This window comes from Myxocyprinus asiaticus, chromosome 1 (genome assembly GCF_019703515.2).
Source record: "Myxocyprinus asiaticus isolate MX2 ecotype Aquarium Trade chromosome 1, UBuf_Myxa_2, whole genome shotgun sequence".
Classification (NCBI taxonomy): domain Eukaryota; kingdom Metazoa; phylum Chordata; class Actinopteri; order Cypriniformes; family Catostomidae; genus Myxocyprinus; species Myxocyprinus asiaticus.
The window spans coordinates 66,134,131-66,156,808 of NC_059344.1; the positions used below are offsets into that span (position 1 = coordinate 66,134,131).

At 36.5% G+C, this 22,678-nt stretch overlaps 1 protein-coding gene across 1 annotated transcript; it reads right to left on the bottom strand.

The window, feature by feature from the left end:
- Positions 1-17,276: 17,276 nt before the first annotated feature.
- LOC127447965 (apolipoprotein L4-like) lies at positions 17,277-20,867 on the bottom strand. Its single transcript, XM_051710237.1, has 4 exons — positions 20,770-20,867; positions 20,603-20,643; positions 19,804-19,845; positions 17,277-18,674 (listed from the first exon to the last, which is right to left on the bottom strand). Exons 3-4 carry the CDS (start codon positions 19,823-19,825, stop codon positions 17,830-17,832), a joined length of 867 nt encoding a protein of 288 aa, XP_051566197.1. The 5' UTR covers positions 19,826-19,845; positions 20,603-20,643; positions 20,770-20,867; the 3' UTR covers positions 17,277-17,829.
- Between the last annotated feature and the right edge of the window lie 1,811 nt (positions 20,868-22,678).

A 22,678-nucleotide genomic window follows, 5' to 3' on the forward strand; every position in this document is an offset into this window, starting at 1 on the left:
ACTACAGAGACACAATGTTTACAATTTTCGAGAAAATTAACCTACAAATCACTTAAAGATCTCTCTGCATATTAAGCAGGGACAAAGGAAAGTGTTTTAAAACACAAAAAAAGTTACACATTTCAGTTTTAAGCATGCTGCAATAAAAAGTTCCAAAAATGCTCAGAAATAGAATAGTTTAAGAGTACATCAACAGAACTGAGTAAAAAGCTCACAGAAGAGACATATCTCTAGATTTATGCAGTGGTAGTGGACTGCCCGTCAATGTAGCATTTTAATACAATTGGAGAGCAGGTTAATGGGCAAACACATATTTAATGACCATCCTTTTGCAAGGGTTAGTTCACCCATTACCGATCATGATGGATTGTATCTGACTTTTGAATTGAATGCAAATGCATATTAGATTTGAGAGCTTACAGCGAAGGGCAAGATTGAGTACATAGAGACTTAAATTTCAGTCTGTTCCTCACACAAAGCTCATATGGCTTCAGAAAACTTGAAAACAGCACATGAGTTATATGGACCTACATGGACACTTCTGACAGCGTAAATCATAATCCAGAAGAGCAACTTGAAAATCTGCTAAACATCTTGTTTTGTGTTACATGGAAAAAGAGTCATTTGAATTAGGAACAATATGAGAGTGAATAAATGATTTTATTATATATATATTTTTTTATGAACCATCCATTTAATAGAATAAATGTTAATGAATACTGCACAGCAAGGATGAGCTAGTTATAACAGACTCTGCAGCTCAATATTAACCAGAACATTAAGAACTTTAAATGCTTTACAGTCCAAAAGATAACGCCTCAATACCCTGCCTCACTTAGCTAACATGTGCCCTCAGTAGTGGAAAGTATATTCATTTGTGATTAAAGTCACATTGAAGTGCCCTTATAAGTGCATTTTTTTTTTATTAATTTCTTTAATACATTTTTTTATGTTGGGGCGGGACATGTCAAGAGTCTTGTCCCTGGCTTTAGTTAATCTGTTTAAATATTCTTCCAAAATCATATAGAAATGAAGTAAACACACAAACAAAAAATACTTTAGCTACCAAAAAATGGTGCATTCTGGGAGATCGAGTTGTATACATTTTTCAGTGATAAAAGACTACTTGATTCTCCAGTAATTTGTTGCTAGAAAATATATAAATTCTTATAAGGATATATTGAAAATAGGTGCTTTGTACCAAACAGTCTGGAAATTGGACTCAAGATGGCCAGTATAAAGAAGCTATGAATTTACAGTAAGCATTACAGTATGAATTCCGGTATTTTATTTGATTATTTACAGTGGTGTTTACAAAACCAAAATGCATAAATGCAGAGAACAATTGTAAAATTTGTCAGATGAAGAGCTTTATGTCTTGAGCGTTATGCTGCATGTCTTCTAAACCAGCACAAGGAACTACAAAAAACCCAAATTAAGCACACACCAGTCCCTATAATCATGCAGTGATTCTTGAGATAAGGGATAAAACACGTGCTATATACAAAAAGTCCTCTTTATGTATAAATTTAAGAACTTTACAATAATAAAAATACTGAAAAAAGTTAAATCTTAAGAAAATGCATATACTCAGGGCATTTAGTACATAACATTTTATTTTATAATAATTCATTCAAATTTTTTCAAATGTGTGCTCTATACTTGGAAGCACATGTAATCTAACCTGTCCACAGCAAGAGATCACAATGTCAAATTGCCAAACAAAGTTTAAGAATGCAACAAACTCATGAATATAAAATTCAAATGAAAGGTTGAGATCTGGAAGACATCAAACAATATATAAAGTAAACTTTAAATTCTATTTTTCATAAAAAACTGCCTATCAAAGTTGTGTCCTCACTTTGCATCAACTCCGTCAGATTTTGCATACTCCTGAATAAATCAGCCAATGTCATAGTCAACTATAACTCTGAGGACCCCTTTCCCACTTCCAGCTCATGGTGGTGCAACAGTAGGGCATGTGGTCTGGTTAGTTTTTTATATATTAGTCAAACAATTTTTAAAGTCTGTGGTCACAGCTTCAAAATGTCAACACCGTCATCCCACTAAGATAATTTATATTAAGAATTGTGGAATTATTTTGGCATTTTAGTTTAGGTTACAGAGGCAGCATTTTCTGAATAGTGTGGAAACAGAAAACAAATGTATAGAAAGTATTTTATCTCTTAACTCCTTTACTGAACACTATTATTAAATAATTCAAATCTTTACACCCTTATTGGATGGATCAAATTAAAATAGTATACTTTTTAGTGTCTCACAGAGTTGACACAGATTACAGTAAGATGTAAGTTATGAAGTGAATTCATGTCGATTTTCAAAAAAAAGTGTTTTTATAAAAACCTGTTCCTTCACATAGTTCGTTAGCTGAGACCTTTGTCTACAAAAAATATATCTATTTGAAATTAATTTAGTATTAAAAAATGAAAACTAAGATTTAAAACATATTTTGTCCCTTATCTCAAGAATACATCAACATTTAACTAGGAATTGGTCAGTGAATAAAAAATATAATTGGATTTTTGATTGCGAGCCTGCTGTTATATTAGTCACTTAATATAAGAATTACTTAATAATTCAATTTGCAAAGGCACGTGATAGGAATCCTGCAAACGAGAACTTTGTGTTCAGAGAGAAAATTGTTGTCAATCCCATTGAATGGAGGTTCATTAATTCCTTTTGGACATCTTCAGAAATCAACATCTGGAGGGGTTCCAGGAAAAAAACATGCTGTTTTCTCAGTGCAACAGAATCACCCCTATTAATAGCTACCTGGAGCTTCTTCACAGCATCCTGAATGTTTGATCTCAGATGGTTCAGCAGAGCGTGTTTTGCTTTAAATTGATCTGTTATGCTGCCATGACTCTGGATTGATGATGATGTCATCACAACTTCTTGTATATATTGCAGCTGTTTTTGGAATTGCTCTATCTTCCTCTCAGCTTCTTTCAGATCACTCATTGCTTTACTGACAAATGCACAGTCATGTTTCTCAATAATGGCCAAAGCACGATTGAAAAGGGCAACAAACGAACAGCCATGATTCTCATCCAATGCTTTGGTGTACATTTTAATACTGTCATCATAAAGACCTGAGATGCGCATTTTATTTCCAGTCCTGATGTAGTTATTGCTGGCAGAGGAGGGTGAGTGTCCTCTCTTAATTTTATGTAATGCATCGTCCATATCCTGTTTGAACTGAGATTTCTGCATGTCATAAGACTTCTCTGGATCAAATTTTAACAAAAGCCACATTCCCCAATATTCATTCATTGAGGACACAACTGAATTGATTGTGCAAGTATATCTGTGTATCTGATGTGGATTCAGTACATCAATGTTGCCCTGTAAGATGTCCAGGATATCAATTGCTCCAACAGGTACAACTATCATTTTGATGTATTTTCTGCAACGTTTCAAGGTAGGCCATAAAAATGTTGTCCTTGTTCATGACTTTTGGGATCTCTTTCTCAAATAAATACTGTAGTCTGATTTCCATCATTGAGTCTCTGAGCTCTTTCAGTTCTCTAATTGCAGATATTTCTTGAAGAAGTGAACTGTACTTTGCAATTTCCTTTGGTTCCAGTTTGGCTGCATCTAGGAAGTGATCGGGACAGACAATGAGCTGGGCAGACCCGGGCTTTCCCTGGCGTGCTGTTCTCCCAAAGGCCTGCAGTTCCACCCTGCTGTTCACTGGCAAGAATGTTTGAATCACAAACAAACCTCCTGCCATGTTCACGTCATCATTAACAGTGAGATCTGTCCCACGGCCGGCAAGATTTGTGGCTACAATGATGTCACCTGCTTTAACAGGGTTCTTAATGATTACTGAGTTGTCATAATTACTGTTGATGTAAAGTTTTATCTTGTTTCATCCTTCAACTTCAGAGTAAAATGCCTCTGCCTGTTTTATCTTCTTGTTTTTCAATTTAAGGTCTTCATAAAATGTCTCCACTTGTTTTATCGTTTCACAAATCATCAGCACGGCTCTTTTGCCCCTGTAGGGTTTGACACTGACTTTGTCCAAAACAGTCTCTGTGACTTTTTCTTGCCAGTCTTCCTGTTTTTTCACCACCAGCCCCTGCATTTCAAATAGTTTTCTTCTTTTGAATGTTGGAACCCTGCAGGATTTTATCCCTGGATAGAGCTTCTCTAGCCTTCTAAGCTCCATATTGTCACCCAGTGTTCCACTGAGCCCAAGGACCATTTTATAGTTCTTCAACAAACCAACGTATGATTTGAAATTTGTAATTACACTCATGTCACTTAATTTTGTGTGGTGTTTCATCTCAAGGAACTGATGCAGTCCATCATCCCATCTCCTGTTGTTTTGCACCACGCCTGTAGAGCTGAAGTCCACTATTACCACTGCACCATTTTCTATTATGTATTCTTTCCCTAGAGTGAATCTCATAGCACATAATGCATTTTTTATCCACTGTCGTATCCTGCTGTTTGCAAGACTGTGAAGCCCTAGTCCCTGACTCTGATGTTGACCTTTATTTAACAAGAAAAGTGATGCATCTCTCTGTAGTTGTTTTTTAAAGTGGTCCTCCAAAGAGGCAATCAAGCTTTTTTCATCTGTGTGTATTTTACAACAAAGTCCAGAATCTAGGAGTAGAATTTTAACTTCCTGCCCTCTGTGAATTGCCATCACATGACTGTTATTGAAATTTTTAAGTGCTTCCTCTTCTTCGCTGTACAAGCTGAAGATGTACTGAGGGAAGTTGTTCTCTGCAATCCTAAAGAAATTTCGAACTTGGTTAGGATCAGCTTTGATTTTCTCCAGTATTTCTACAGGATCTCTTGTGCATACTTGTGATGATCCTTTTGTAACCATGCCTGCCTTCTCTGCCATTTCCAAGATTTTCTCTGCATTGATGGTGTCACTGGTTTCATTTGCAAAGATATGGTAGAATGGCTCAGCAGGTCCTTCTATCCTGGTCAGGTCTGGTATCTTACATTTGCTGACTTTTTCCCATATCATGGCTAAAAGGATGGTTAAGTGTTGCATGGCGGGCATTTCGCTTTCCACATACACCATGCCCTGAGCTTCATCTATCATCATGGAGTCCACCTCATCCACAATAACACACTCAAACTTCCTTTTCTGCCTAACACCTGTCCTGTGGAAAGTGTGGAAAAGCCAGTCACCAGCAAACGAATGGGCTGTGCCAAAGACCACTTGATTAGCGTAGCATTGTTTCAAGAACTCATATTTGTTAATGTTGCAGCCAACAGTGATATTAAGCCTCTGAAAGAAGGGTTTCCATTCATCTGCATCTCTCTGAGCAAGCACAGGGGAGCTGGACATAATGTCAACACTTTGTTTTTTCACCATGGCCTGATATGCAGCAAACATCGCCACAATGGCAGATTTTCCTTCTCCTGTTCCAACTTGAATCAGCTGGCTAGTTCTTGACAGAACCAGGATGCACCAGGTTACCATTTGGGTCTTTCTGGGTTTCCATCCCTTGGTGTCATGTACTGCCTTGCATATTCTTGATAAAACGTAGGAAATCTCTGTTAGATTTGGATTTTGTTGGCAGTTGGATGACTCAACACAAGTTACAATTTCCTTTGCAGTTGCCAGTGTTGCATTGTCAACGTTGCCTTCCTTGGAAATTTCTGCAAGGATTGTGTCAAGGTCTTTCTCTTTCTCTTCTTCTAAGACAGATTTTACCTCTTCATCTGTTTTGTCTAAATCACTTATAACGTGAATGACATTTCTCCCCTCTTTAAATTTTAAGTCAAGAGTGACTTTGTGAATAAGTATAGTGTGAATCATTTTTGCCAGCCATTTGTCAAAATCCAATGTTTGTCTTCCTCTGTCATATCTTCTTTTTAGAGCATTCAACAGTGAAGCTGCATCATTATAAGTCCAGTTAATATTATTGATCAAACTCCACAGTAGATCTTTGGAGACAGCGTCTTCCTTTAAAGTGCTAATTTCATCTTCAAGATTTTTTGATTTCATGACAGAAACAATGTTGTCCTTGGTGTCTGAAAGATGATTATTTAAAAAAAAAAATGTATGTTTTAAAACTGTACATGCCATTTACATTGCAATGTTGTGCTAATGAATATGCATAATAAGGTTAACAACATCATCAAAAACAACAGGAGTTTATAGTGTCACAATGTGTTGTGGTTTTGATGTTTTATGAATCATCTTCATCATGAACAAATCATCTGTAATAAGCACTTTAACAAATGTGCAAATCAGTGTGAATGAAACAGTGTTCAGTTTTAATAGATAATATTATAATAAAAATACCAGAATATAACAATTTTGGTTTAGTAATTAATTATACAATTTATGTTTTGTATTATTAATTAAAATAATCTGTGAATCAGTAAACTTACTCTTTTCATTCTTCACCAAATGTTTCTCCTGCATTATTCCTTCATCATCTCATGAGACAATAGAATATTTTAATTGTTTTTCGACAAACAACTAATGGCAATTATACCTTTCTTTTTTCTATTATTTATATATATATATATATTATAGTGTCAAAAGCGTTTGCCAATTAATCTTACTGTATTTGAGACACAATAAAAACACATAGTATAGTCTACTCACCAAAACGGTTTATAAAACTGTTGGATGAAATGTCACTTCTTTGGAAACGATCTCATGAATACATTGAAGAAAAAAGGCACCAGTGTTCTGTCTTCGGAATCTGTGAATGCGGCCTTTTTATCTAGCAGGGGATTTCCTTCATGTTTACTTTCATTATTATTAAAAACATTGTGGTAGCATTTTATGGTAGCGTTCGTGCATGGTGGTATGGTTTGACTGGTTGTTTTGTAAATACTCAGTGATAAAATCATTGTAGGTAAACAGTGTGTTTGCCATTAGGTACTTTCCAAAGGATAGTAGTGAACTACAGATCTACAGAGGTTGGATGGTGTGGCAACTGCCACCCTAAGAAAAAGCATTGCCACCCCATCAGTTTCTGTGTCAAAGCTATTTGGTTCATTAAAAGAAGCTTAACATTGTCCTTGTGTTTGTTTTTGAGCTGCCACAGTATGCAATAGACTGGCATGTCTTAATATTATGTCAAAAATGGCAAAAAAGAAACAGCTTTCTCTAGAAACTCATCAGTCAATCATTGTTTTGAAGAATGAAGGCTATACAATGCTTAAAATTGCCAAAACAAAAAAAAAAACCTGAAGATTTCATACAAAGTTGTACACTACAGTCTTCAAAGACAAAGTACAACTGGCTCTAACAAGGACAGAAAGAGATGTGGAAGGCCAGATGTACAACTAAACAAGAGGATAAGTACATCAGAGTCTCTAGTTTGAGAAATAGATGCCTCACATGTCCTCAGCTGACAGATTCATTGAATTCTGCCCGCTTAACACCAGTTTCATGTACAACAGTAAAGAGAAGAATCAGGGGTGCAGGCCTTATGGGAAGAATTGCAAAGAAAAGCCCACTTTTGAAACAGAAAAACAAAAAGAAAAGGTTAGAGTGGGCACAGAAACACGTTGGAAAAGAGTGTTATGGATCTTAACCCCACTGAGCTTTTATGGGATCAGCTAGACTGTAAGGTGAATGAGAAGTGCCCGACAAGACAGCCACATCTATGGCAAGTGCTACAGGAAGCGTGGAGTGAAATGTCACCTGAGTATCTGGAAAACTGACAGCTAGAATGCTAAGGATCTGCAAAGCTGTCATTGCTGCACGTGGAGGATTTTTTGAGGAGAACTATTTGAAGTAGTTTTTTTTCAAATTGTAATAGTAATTTTTCACGTTATTAATGTCCTGACTAAACATTGTGATCAGTTGAATGCCACTTTGGTGAATAAAAGTACCAATTTCTTTCCATAAGAGCAAAATCTGTATATTATTCAAGTCTTTTGGCCGCCAGTGTATCAATTAAATTACACATTATATTCAGTTATATTTTACTTTCGTGGCAGCAGCAGTATCTTCATGCTGTGTAAATGTAAAAAATAGTTCATATTTTCATAATGATTTCTTGATCTTCAGCAGAGATGCAAATCACACTGGATTTCTCATGAGAAGTAAATCGTGCCAACAGGGGTGTGGAGAACTACATGACATCTTGTGGGGCATTGGGGGAGGTTACATGCAGACTTATGCACCTGCTATTATGCACGCAGCAGCTTGCTTGTACCTGATCGGCAGTTCACGTAACACTGTTCACTGTTCATCGACACAAGTCGAGTGAGTGACAGAAGGAGAACGTCTCGGTTACTGTTGTAATCTCCATTACCTGATGGAGGGAACGAGACGTTGTGTCCCTCTTGCCACAACGCTGTACTAACCCCCTGAAATGTCCGGGACCTTGTCTTGAGAGTGGGCATTCCAACTCACATCATGTAAGAAAGCATGGCGGACTGGGAAGAGAAATCGGCCTGGTCGTTGTCCTTTTCTGGTAGCCCATTTCAGCTTTCGGCCCTGTTTCGCGGCCGGCCCACTGGGAAAATTCCCGAACTTCCCAATGGCCAGTCCACGCCTGTAAAAAAGTGTTTCACCGCTGCTCAAACGCTCTTTAGATTGCATCATTTTTATGTATAAATGTTTTCCATCTGAAAGGACTAAATATTAAATGTAACAAATGACAATAAAATGCAAAATAATCTCTTCAGTAATCAAAATACTTTTTGAATGTAACTGTATTCTAATTACCAATGATTTAAATTGTAACTGTAGTGGAATACAGTTACATATATTTTGTATTTTAAATACGTATTCCCGTTACATGTATTCCGTTACTCCCCAACCCTGCGCATAGATGATGTAGTGCCGACCAAAACAATACGGATCAACCCTAACCAGAAACCATGGATTAATAGCGATGTTCCTGCGGCACTTAATGCGAGGACCTCCGCTTTTAAATCCGGGAACGCGGAGGAGCATAAACAAGCCAGTTATGCCCTCCGCAAAACTATCAGAGCAGCCAAACGGCAATACACGGAAAAAGACTGAAGGACAGTTCAACACCGATTCTAGAAGCATGTGGCAGGGAATTAATATCATCATGGACTTCAAAGGGAATAAAAACTCCGCCGTGAACACCACTGCCTCTCTCCCAGGTTGAGTTTAATACTTTTTATGCTCGTTCCGAGGGAAACAACACCGCCCTCGCGGAGAGAGCTCTCGTGGTAGAAGCTACAGAGGTTAATTAACTATCTGTCTCTGTAGCGGATGTTTCCCGATCCTATCGACGGGTGAATATCTGTAAAGCCGCGGGTACAGACGGCATACCGGGCCACGTCATCAAAGCGTGCGCGAATCAACTGGCTGGTGATTTTACGGACAATTTCAACCTTTCCCTCTCCTTGTCTGTGGTCCCCACGTGCTTTAAAACATCCACGATTGTGCCTGTAACAAAGCAACTCAAAATCACTTGCTTATATGACTGGCGTCCTGTTGCTCTGACCCCCATCATCAACAAATGCTTTGAGAGACTAATCAGAGATTACATCTGCTCTGTGCTGCCTGCCTCACTGGACTCACTGCAGTTTGTATACTGCAACAACCGCTCCACTGATGACGCCATTGCACTTACACTACACACTGCTCTCTCCCACCTGGAAAAAAAGGAATACATTTGTGAGAATGCTGTTTGTAGACTACAGATAATGTTCTTTTGAGATTTAAATCAACAATACCGACCATCCTACCTTAAACCTTAAACAATAAACCTAAACCTAACTGATAGTGTCATAAAAAGCAATGTGACATGTAAAACACAATTTCTGAAGCAACCATGTAATTTTGTGGTATTTCTATGACACTTTCAGCTCATGTGTCGACTTGGGTGCTCTTCAGGACTTTTACCTGGTCCCTTTATATTGCATATGCAACACTCTATCAGTTGAGCTTCTGTGCAATTTCATCACACTTAAACAAGCTTGTAAATGTAGTTGATTATGTAATGCAAATGTTAAAATAAGTCATGTGCAATAGTAAAAGTATTTATTTGTTATAAGATAGTATTGTGTAGAACAGAGCAAAAAGTAAGTGTTTATGTACTTATAATCTGCCATTTTACTCGTGATTTGAATTTAAGGGGATAAAAGTTATTGTTGTTTTAGCATCTCTAGTGTTTATTCCACCAGGAAATTGCTGTGTTACGTACAACAATCCACATAAAAATCATTTAGCAAAATTTTTTTTTATTGTAACATGATTCTTTGACCAGGTTGTGAATGCCACGGAAGAAATATGACAGTCGACAGAGACAATAAAAAGGCAACTCAACAAACCAATTGAATTTAACAACATCCTCTGTCACACAATCTCCTCTCTTGATTTCATCCTAGCTAAATATATATATATATATATATATATATATATATATATATATATATATCTTTTGAATTTTTTTAATACTTAGGTACAATTTAATGTGAATATTTTTTTTATTTATTTTTTTACCTTCACACAAGTATGTTTTTGGCTAGATACTTGGACTTTTAATTGAGTAAAAAATTCACTCAGTATACATACTTTCACTTAGGTATAATTTATAAGCACTTTTTACACCTCTGTTTATAACACTTCTTTATTAATAATCCATAACATATTTTGCCAATGATGTGTTTATCATGCTTTTTCTGCTGGGCTTTCTGATTTCCTGATTTGCAGGACGAGAAGTTTGGTGGTTTTATGAGGACAGTGATGTTCTTTTATAGTTACACTGATTCCTATGAGCAGAACATTTTAATGCAAAGATATTATAATGTAGTGATTGTGCTATCACCCAAAGCTATTTAACTTGCAATCTTTGCTTTTGTTTGTTGAAATCTTAAGTCCCAGCTTTGACTGTAAGAAGATTTTTACCATTATTTACATTGGCAGTGGTGGACAGTAACTAAGTATTTTTACTTCATTACTGTACTTAAGTAAATTATTCAAGAATCTGTACTTTTACTGAATACTTTTATCATGGTAAACTTTTACTTTACTCCACTACATTCTGAGGCAAAATATCATACTTTTTACTCCACTACATTTCAGAAAATCAGGTTGAAGTAAGAAGTAACATTGAATAAAACAGGTCCCATAGAGAAGCCAAGTGCATCTTTAATATTTCTTTATTTTCCTGTCAACTATAACTTGCACTGGAGCACAGAGAAACGAATGCTTTGTTTACATTTACTGTGCGATTACCATTAAATCCTTTATAAATAATTTTAAATCTTGAGAAACTGTAAATCATTCTAAACGTCTTCAGATGCTAGCTTCAATATTTTACCACTGTTTTACAATATGTTAGTGACAGTAATTTCTTCATTATGTGTTATAAATACACATAAAATTAAAACATGCAATATAAAAAGGCAGTTCCACCTTTTTATGCACTGGCAATGCACAGACAAATCCAATCTAGTTTACATGGCGGCAAGCGCTCAGTAAACATCCATTAGAACTTACTGAAATAGAAATATTGATGAATGATAAATTATATATTCTCCACAAAAATATGCAATCTGACAAGCAAATCAATAATAAGCAGTCACTTATGATGTGCGTTAGACGTGTGTCATATTTCACCAGGGTAATGGCTTCATTGGGAGAACATTGATGTTTTGAAGTTAATTACAGTACATGCAGAGAATGTGTAAATCTTGTAATTTAACTGATTTTTTATTTTTATTTTATTGAAGATTTAATTTAAAGCTGCACTATATAACTGTTGCCTCTCTATCACCAACTGTGGTTAAAACATTAAATTGCATGTATCTTGCAGATGCTCTTCTTTGAGGATGAATCTGATGGTTTGCAATATACCTATGTATGTTTATGATGTGACTAGATACACCAAAAGTCACTGATAGTAAGAAGAAAGTCCTAGAAGACATTTGTGAAAAAAATATGCCGTCCTAGCAAGTAACATATCTGCCGCTTTTGTTTAGACAATTTCCCTCCAAATCTGACCCGACAACTCAAATTTTAAATGATTATTGTAGGTTTATCATAGTGAATCGGGGTAAGGCAAGAACACTGTTTTCAACATAAATTATTCATGTACTGGCACAATAGTACAATTTTGTTAATTTTTAACCAAAAATCTTTTTAATTGAAATTATAGAAGTTTGGGTTTTTAAAAGGGAAAGTATAATATTTCATGTTTGCATTTAATAAAATCTCACTAATTTACTGATTCTGGCTAGTTGATTGTTCATAATATTGACAGACGGAGACAAAATCCTCTAACCTGTTTAAGCTCTGTCCTTTAGTATCTGGGACATTATACCCCTCTCTTATTAAACAGGTCTTTTGAGCAGGAGGATGGAGTATATGTCAGCTTTTCTCTTGCATTTTTGTGGAGCTATCTGTGTAACATGTGTAAGAGACCGCTAACAGACATTAGTCAATTAGTCTTATGATGTTCTTTAACTTTAAAATTTAGGGTGCTGCCTTTGAAGGCAGCTGCTTATGTAGTCAGTAGGCAGCGAGGCTGCTCAGGTTTTGGAACACAGTTGTCACACGACAAAGAACCAATTGAACTGTAGACCTAACTGGTCTGTACTTCTGTTAAATTTGACAAAACTGTATATCTTTCACATCTGTTCATTCTAACCCTAACCCTAACCCTAGACACAATATGTGCATATATTACCGTGTACAAAACAAACAAACAACAACAAAAAACAAAAAATAATAATAAAATAAAATCGAAAATTAAACTATTTGCTTTGACCAAAGGGGGATCCTGGCACATGCGATACAGGCCTCGTGCAGGGCGACAGGGGGCATGGCGCTTGTAGACATTAGGCAAATGTGAACAGTTTAGTTCTCCATTCTGCCTGCCCCTCTTATAAAAAGGAATTTATGATCTTGTGGATTACATTTTAGTGGCTCCATGTTCTTTGCTTTACCTCCCAATCTCATTTTGCCTGCTACAGTATCTGTTTACATCACTGAAACAGGAGAAGCTGTCTGCTCACAGAAAAAGCTTTACCTGCTGAAAGCCAAACATGGTGAAATACATTAAAATAAAGCACCCTACAGTACAGGTCAAGTCAATCAAATCACAAAATAAAATGTGTCCAAAAACTCATATTCATGCACTGCTGTACATTTGCGATTTTTCTTGGTTTATTGGAGTCTTTTGGTATTTGAACTTGAACCATTTCTTGCTGCCTGTTGACATTCACAGTAGGCTAACAGCAGGCAGTCCTGTGATAACAGCTGTAAAGTTTGTATTATATTGGAGGTCCGTCACAGGTAGCAAGGACGGCTGAGTCTTAAAAAAAATTTTTTTGATCACTTGCTTATTTTTATTTTTGAAAACAGTTGTTTTGGTCGATTTAATTTCAAGTGTGCATAATATATACAGTATAGGCTAATGCGAAAATGTGTATTTCATTTATTTTCTTTCATACATGATAGCCCAGGCGAGTTTGAAAGGTGCTGCATAAATGCCAGAGAAGCAACGCCAATTGTTTCCGCCGAAAATGTGGTTGAATAAAGTGAAATGATGTTTGCCTCTTTCTCATAGACTGTATATAAAGATGGATGACATGTCTCCACTTCCTCCCACTGTACAAAAATGAAGTCAAAATATCCCGGAAATGGGCGCTGCCATCTTGCACTGATGACGTCATTTGGAGCCAGAGTCTGCACAGTAGTGATCGTGGGGTGGAGCCGCGGTACCTTTTGACAGAGTATAATAAAATTTTTACCATATTATTTTCTAAAATAAAAAATTATTAGTAACTGCTAGCTACCAATCACCTGCTTTTTTCCACATAGCTAACGTTAGACTGCTTGATGTCTTAACTAGCTGGCTTTACAAAGCACAAATTTAACTTACCGAAAAAAAAAAAAAAAACATTTTGTTGGTTTAAAACAGACAATCACAGTCATGGAAAGTTAAAACTTAAAAGTTAAAGTTAATGCTTCATCTCCTCTCAACATTCCTGAAAAGAAGTCCACAGTAGGGATGGGTGGATTGATCCTAAAGTATCGATACTTCCAGTACTGATGTTGTATCAAAAATATCGATACACAAAAATATCGATTCTAAAAATTATTTATAAAAATTATTATTTGGTTCCCATGAACATGAAAAATAATCATAAGCTTCAAAGTGAAATAAAAAGGATTAGGCTATATTAGCAAATACTTGTGCAAGATGGGAACTGTTTCTTCTTCCACTCATCTTAACATTCATAAATGCTGAAAGACACAAGCAGACAAGCGCTTGTGCCATCACAAGACTCGTTCAAACAAGAGGGATCAGTGTATTGTAGAGGTAATGATAGACAATCAGAGAAACAGCTTCTGGAGTAAATTCACGCTAAAATAACTAAATATCTAAAGGAGACATTTCTTATTTCTTATAATTGTTGTTAATAAGTCATTAAAAAAAGCATTTAACCATGGCTTTACTACAGTAATACTGTAGAAGTAACCATGGTAAATTGTATGGTAACTATGGTTTAACTAAATACTATGGTTATACTATAGTTACTGTAGTGAAACCATGGTTAATTTTTGTAAGGGTAAACAAAACAGAAGTCTAATTTTCTGTTTAGGCTCACATATGTAAAAAATAAAAATAATAATAATAATAAAAGTATTGTTATTGGTATTGATGATGTTGGACTTGAAATTATTGGAATCGGACTGAAAATAAGTGGTATTGCCCATCCCTAGTCCGCAGGTGCCTCCGTAACTACTTCAATCAGAGAATCTGTCAATCGCAGCTGTCAATCATGACGCCACACCCCCTTTTTATAGCATCAAATAACTAATTAAAACCAAACTTATCAGAAAAATGAACAAGAACATATATCAGCGTGATAAGAACAACCTAAAATGACAGAAACCATCTTTGGGAAAAATTTATTTGAGGTGTACTTTGATTTTTTTGTTTGGCTCATGTCCCATCCGCTAACATGGTGAGGGGGCAGGGTTTATGACCTATATTGCAGCCAGCCACCAGGGGGTGATCGTGATGTTTTTTGATTCATTTTTGGGGAGCTGTCATGTCGTCCATCTTTGTATACTGTCTATGCTCCTTTCACATTAATAAACAATAATTATCTGAGGTGAACTTTCAAGCCAAGATTTCAGTATCACGTCAGTAGGCCTACATCATCATGCCTGGTTGTGATTAACACGACAGATGAAGAGAGTGAAACTGAGCCAAATATCAATAAAACCCAAATTATTGAAGGATCAGAAGTGAAAGACTGAAGGACACTTCTTACAATGAAGAAGTGGAGGATGGATCTGCTCTTCACATGAGTTGATTTGTGAGCTGAAATGGGGCCCTCCATTCTTTTATTAATTGATCAGTCTGTACATGTAGATGCACTGCGTGATTGAATTGATACAGTATGTTCTTTTATTTCAACAAATGTTTTCTTGGAGTTCAAGTTTATATTAGGTGATTAGAGATGTAGGCCTACTTTCAGTGGCGGAGCTAGGGGGTTGCCAGGGGTGACCATGGTGGCAAGGGGATGGCCAGGGGTCGCCTGGCCACCCCACTCGCGATTGCCGTTTTGGTCATTTTTTGTCTTGGGCACAATTTAGTTTTTTAGTGCCACCACAGACTGATCGCTGGCCCCTGCCCAGTCACCCCTGTGAAAAACTCCTGGCTCTGCCTCTGCCTACTTTACGCCAACCCACAGGTTTTTCTGCTGCAACAGTTATTAAAGAAATTCGATGTCTGTCAGACAACCCACCAATGAATCAGCAACACACTCCGTAAAAATTATGTTCTTTAATTTGTCCACAACATCTTACAAAATAAACGTGGAATATGCATAATAACAGGAACATAAATTGATTGTTCAATGCGTTTAATTTGAAGACAAGCAATGCATTAAATAATGAGGATGAATAGAGATCTTTCATTTCATCCCTTTAAAAGCACCACAGCCAAAAATAATAAACTCACTAGTTTGTTGTTGGAGGACTTGTGGGACATCCTGTCCCATTTGTAGGATGTGTTCCGTTATATGACTTCTGTCTGATTTACATCCGATCGTCTTCAGTCTGTTTTTCAAATGCTCCCAAACAGATGATTTAAGTCCCTTTTTATGGTTATGAGACTGGTAGATCGAATTCCTTTCTTATATTTTGGAGTTTGTGTGTTTTGCAGTTTCACGTGAATTATAAGTTCAGTCCGTGACACGCAGCCTCCGTCCGTAATTATAACAACAGCCAGTGACCAGCCAGTCACAAGCAGGGCTGGATTGGTAATCTGGCATACCGGGCATTTTCCCGGTGGGCCGACGCACTTTGGGGCCGATCAGGGGCGGACTGGCCATCAGGAGAACCGGGCTGGCCGCAAAACGGGCCGAATGGGCCGCGATAAGCTGAAATGAGCCGCCACGTTATGCAGAACGGGCCACAAATTGTCGCCGTGATATGCCGAAGGGGGCAGTGATATGCAGAAAAGGACAGCGACCCCACCCCCACTCAACAAATTTTGGGCCAGTTTCTATGTAAAATCCCTGAACGATTTCTCTTCCCAGTCCACCCTTGGGCACAAGCGCAAGAGATCTTCATTTTTAGGCTTACAACAGAAAACTCCTTTATATTATTCATTTATATATTACATATATAGTATGTTTGCCATGTGTAACTGAAACATTTCTTGTCTTAAATTAACCGTGCCATTTTAATTGTGGTTAATGGTGAAACCATATAATGACGTCATCCCTAAACACCACCAGTTATTTTTGTTGTGTTACAGTCGCTACAGTTATGATAAAATGAATGTGTGCTCCCCTAGAAATTTCAAATGCCCCCATTAGTAATTCATCCTGTCACTGTCACTGTGTGTGTGTGTTTGCTCATCTCAGTGAATCAAACTCTGGCTACGTCTACGACATCAGGGGGTGCTATAGCTACATGCAGACAGATATGTGTACATTTATATATGTTTCATTTTTTATTTTATTTTTTTCATTGCATCACAAATGCCATGGACTAGGCTGGACTCGGAAAAACATCAAGAGTCCCAAAGTCTGGAGTCCGAGTCAAGTAAAAATGCATCCGAGTCCTTGACAGGTCCAAGTCCATTAAAATTGGACTCGTGACTAAGACTTGAGTACCCCAACTCTAATAATGAATATATATATACACACACTGTATATATTTTACCAGAAGAACCACTTTTCTCTTCAAATAGCATTTTAAGTGCTGTCTGAATTGCAGCACACACAGCCATCAACAACAGCTGATTATCAGGTGACCGAGACATATGTGCACAATCTCCAATTAAAAACACATCACTACATTGTGATTTACTTCATTTTTAATTCTTAGGTTGGCAAACATATGACAAAATATGACAACAACATAAGACAGTGTATTTCAGTTGAACTATTCAATCTGATTTTTGCAACATGCATATATTGTACTTTAGTGCTGTATCCTTTGAGTCCTCATTGTTTTAAACATCAGCACTACTAACAGGGGCAAGAGTAGCTCTCATACTGCAGCACACAATACACAAATAGCAAAGTGGAAATACAATTTTAGTAAAGCTTAATCAGTATTTATTGTCAATCACAATAATGATATTGACAGTTTATAGAATCTCTTTCTTCAGTTTTTGTCATGGGATGCAGAAAGGGGGTCTTATAATATATGTGCATGTGCAATGGAATCGCCTAGTCTAAGCTTGTTCCTGAATGGAGTAAATAGCAGATTTACAATTGAACTCTCTCTCCTATAAAGTCAGTTACATGTTGCAATACTGCTTGCTCCATTTTCCATCTTCAGTTTTCCTTTTCTTAATTTTTATCCTATTTGTGATCATTTAATTTTGAATCCAACATCTGATTTACACAATTTTATGATGCTACACAAAGCTCCCTTTCAGTGTCGTCTCTGACTTGTCTCAGTTCATTCAGTGTTTGCTGAAATTGTTTTTCTGTTTTTCTCATCTCGTGAATGAATTTCAGTGTGATTGATTTATACTCACTTACTTCTGTTTTCTGTTGGTTCATTGCATGAATCTCTATAGAATCTTCCACAATGAAGTAAATGTCTAAGACGATGAAGAGAGCAGACAGCCCTTCAGTAACTGCACCAAAAACTCTCAATGTTTTAGACAACTGTGCTGCTACTGTGCCAATTCTTGCTACCTGCACAAGTCTCATTAGATTCACTGTTTCAACCACACTTGCAGTTGTTTCAATTCCAGCTTGAAACTCTTGGAACTGAGTGCTGTAAACCTGTATTTCTTCAATGTTCTCCTTTATCATGTTTAGACTTTCAATCAGGGGGTTGATCTTCTCCATGAATTTGTGAATGATCTCCTCAATTGCTGTACGTGAGGCTCTCTGGTGAATCACGTTTGTAATATTTGAGGCAGCTCCTGTCAACCCACCAAGAGCAGCTACTCCAGCCCCGACTCCTGCTACGATCAGAGAGCCCCCGAATGTAAAAGGAGCCAGAATGAGTCCTACAATTGAAGCGATTCCTCCAGTTGCACCGATCACCGCTCCTGATAGACTTCCGATAGTTGTTCCATGATGAAATCTCTCCACATCATCAGTGGTCTCTGTCAGTTTATTGATTTGTTCTTGAAGATCAGGTACACTGCTATCAAACATTGCGATGTATGACTGGATGTTGGAATGTAATTTACTTCTGATGTCTCTCAGTGAATTCTGAGAGTACTCTTGTGGAACCCCTGTGAGAACCAAAATCACACAGTACAATTACTACATGCAATTGTTATTTTTATTTAGTGAAAATTATTCACACTCATCCAAGTGTCTTCTTCAGTTGTGACATGTTGGTGGAGATTTTCTTCATTCGACTTGTAAATTGAAAGCGTCAGTGCACTGATTGTGGGAATTTCAGCAATCATGACTCCTGAGACAAACTCATCTCACTGTGAATTAAGCGATAAACGGTCGGTGCTCATCTAAATTTAACTACTGCCCCCGGTGGCGGAAGTGGGAAGTGTTTTTGAACATATGGGCAGGTGTGAGCTCAGGTTTCTGGGTGAAATGTCCACAGAGGTGCGCCAAAAGCGAGTTGTTTTTCATTGTAAATTGTGTAATACAATAAACAGGAATGCATATTTTGTAAATCCATTCTCAAACCCCAACCCTAAACCTAACCGTCCAACAGTGGAGTGAAAATTTTATCTCAGAGGGAAAAATGCACCTTCTGAATCATGCTTGTGATTGATTATGAGAACACTGTTATTTCCTTTATTCAACACAGGACCTGGTCTGTGATGCTGCTGACATAACATGCAATCAGACGCACCATGGGAGATGTTAAACACCCTTGCACTGATGCAGACATGTTTAACGGGAGATGCCTGTTGTCAGTAACTCGGTAGAATGGGTTTGACGTCACAGTGCTGGAATATTCATTAGCAACATGTCAACTCCCTGTGTGATCATGTTGACTGGGAACAGCCATGTCTGAACAGGGCAGGGACCTGCAATTATACTACCAGCAGGTTGAGTACTGGTATACCCTGCTGGTGTTGTCCCATCTCAACAGCTCACAACTGACAAAGTCACTTTTGTTGAGTCACTTTTATTTATGTAATATTAATTTAAGGTTTTGTTTAGGGAAGCTGAATGCAGGAAATCAAGTAGAGCTTATTAAGAAAGTCTTCTTGAATTGGCATGGCATGCTGCTTAACTACTCTTGGTCAAAACTGGTGGTGTAAAATCTCAAAAACACTTTAACTGTTTTCAGGAATACAAAAACCCTAAAAGCAGAATTGCTTATAAATCTAAACATGTACACTGTGACATTTTTTTTTTTTTTTTTCTGTTTCAGAGGAATATAATTACCTTCAAGACGTGACACAGCCATGTTGATGCTGAGGACTGGATCTGCTCGTTCAAGAGAAAACAATCATTTTAAGTGAGGTTCACTGTGGTTTCAATGAATGAAGTTTCATGTCCACTTTATAATTTTACTGTTGTGACCAGTGGCAGAACATGGCATAGATAGGGATTTGCCTAGAGTGGCAACATTCTCTCGGGTGCTGTGATGAACCGTCCGCACCCCCTAATCAATGTTGGTAAGTAACTAACTAGCAACTAACTTAAATAATACATTATACAATAATGTGACACTAGTGTGTTTTTTACTGATATTTTGTAACATATTAAGATTTTATTTTATTTTATCAGGGGAAATAAATAGAAACTTTTGCTAATTTAATTGCCATGGCACAAATTTAAAATCATAAAAAGGGTCTTAAACCTTTCACTTCAGAATAATACAATATTTTACCCCACAAATCTAAAATGAACCTAAATTACTGTGTCCATAAATTCCTCTTTAACAAACATTTAATATACAACACAATGTAAATTTGCATCACCATAGTCCAATAATAATAAAAAAAAACATTGCCTCCAAAACGATGGAATTAATCTCACAAATGATAATGTTCAGATAAATAGTCAAGATGAACATGATAATTGCCATTTAATGTATGTTGAAACTTGACATTTGATATCTGTGAAAGTTTTCATTCATGAAGGTCATTGTAGAATTAAAATATATTCACATGCACATAAATTGCTACATTAAATAATAATACTACTAATAATAATTATTAATCATTTAATTTAGTCTTACCTGCAGTATGAAGTCACGCTCTCTTCACTTTCCTTAAATTTCTATAAGAAATAAGGTAGATTAATTAAAACAGAGTATATATATATATATATATATATATATATTTTTTTTTTTATGTAAAAAAAACAAAAAACAAAACAAACAAACAAAAAAACTTGCAAGCTCACCAAAAATGACCGTGAGACAGTTAATTCCTTGTGATGAAACAGAGCACAGCCTGAAAGCATCCAAGCCCTACTCCTGCAGACAGAATGGGATATGTTGCATTTTTATAGACCATCTAACATGATTTCACTTTCACTTTCACTTTCAGTGAGTCATGTGGTTTGCAGGAATCAAGCATTGGGAATTACCCTTGGACTCCTGTTTGATCTTCAAAAAGTTTGGGAACAAGGATTCTAACCTCAGAGTCAGCACATTTATGAGTGAAACTGGTCACTATTTTAGGAAACTGAGCCCATGACCACTAATAAGTGTTTGCTTATGTGTACAATACTATAGTCTACTCAGTTACACTTCACTTCTATGAAACTGTATAATACATGAAATAACATTGTATGCCATGTCCTTGAATTTATTTGTTTGTTTTTATGTTCAGTCCTCTTGTTTAATTACATCCATGGCCGTATGATATCTTATTGCAGTTGTGGAGTTCTGCTTCCCTTCTGTGTGTGTTGTGCCTTTCAAGTGGAGTTGGGAAATGTCATAATTACAAGTTCCGAGCGCATGAACGATCAAGCGAAGCCATACTTAGTGGGAAACTCGAAATTCTAGATGATACACGAGTTGCTGAGATGGGATGTTGGAAGGAGCGTGTGGACAGGAAAGATGATGGAAACCAATGATTTCAAAAAATATTTCAACTAGGGCTGTCGATTTAACTCAGTGTTAATTCAGTGCGATTAATTTGATTAAAAATAACGCGTTAAAAAAATTAACGCAAGTAATCGCAATGTCCCCGGACCGTAATAAGGAAGAGTCATAAGAAATGCAAACTTTTAGTACCACCTGTTTACTCCAGTGGGCAGTAATCGAAACTTCAGCTGTATGGGCAGCGCGCAGTTTATACAGAGAACAAAACAACCCTTCAGCGGACAGCATAACACAAGCGTGCGTTCCGTTCTTGTGTTCAAAACACTTGATGGAGCGCAAATCAAATCAAACTAAGGGATCACAAGATGTGTTCTGCTACGTATTAAACTATACTTAACTTGACACAGCACCTACAAACAGTATGTTTATGACGCAACGCGCCCGAGACGTTACACAAGCATCTGTCTGACGCAGGTGTACATCGACGGGTCCTTAAACAAGCCCTCATAATAAATTTCGAACTGATTGACAAATTCACTAGCAAAATGGATTGCTGTGAACTGTATGCAAATGATTGGCGTATGTTCAATAATATGATAATGAACAATACATTGTATTCTAAAGCCGCTTTTGGTATTGTCTTATCAATGCTTAACTCTTCTGCCACAAGAATGTAATGCATATTAATTATCTGAATATTTTAATATATATATATATATATATATATATATATATATATATATATATATATATATATATATTTAAAGATAACTTTGTATAATTATTTCATCATTATATATTGAATTATTGTTATTTGAGGGGCTTTGTCAGCAAATATTTGTATATGCGATTAATTGTGATTAATCGGGACACCATGTAATTAATTAGATTAAAAATTATAATCGATTGACAGCCCTAATTTCAACTTCTGTATGTTATTTTTATATTAATTTGTTATATATGACAGATAACTATTGACTCACCTTTCGTGGTTTAAGTATATTTACAAATAATCTGTTAGATACCATGCATTTATAAATCATATATGTTGTGAATAACTGATGCAATACATTGTATTATGTGATTTTTTATGTTTAATGAATCATCTTCATCATGAACAAATCATCTGTAAAAAAATTGCAAATCAGTGTGAATCAAATCAAAAATCAAATCAAAACACTTTATTGTCACACAACCATCTGCACAAGTGCAACAATGGGTGAAAGTCTTGGGTGCAGTTCCGAGCAACATAGCAGTCATGAC

Excerpts from the sequence above, each read along its gene's own strand:
- LOC127447965 (XM_051710237.1), bottom strand. The coding sequence starts at position 19,825 with ATGGCTGTGTCACGTCTTGAAG. Across the intron at positions 18,675-19,803 it reads GGCTGTGTCACGTCTTGAAG|GGGTTCCACAAGAGTACTCT; the intron begins GTAATTATATTC and ends TGGTTCTCACAG.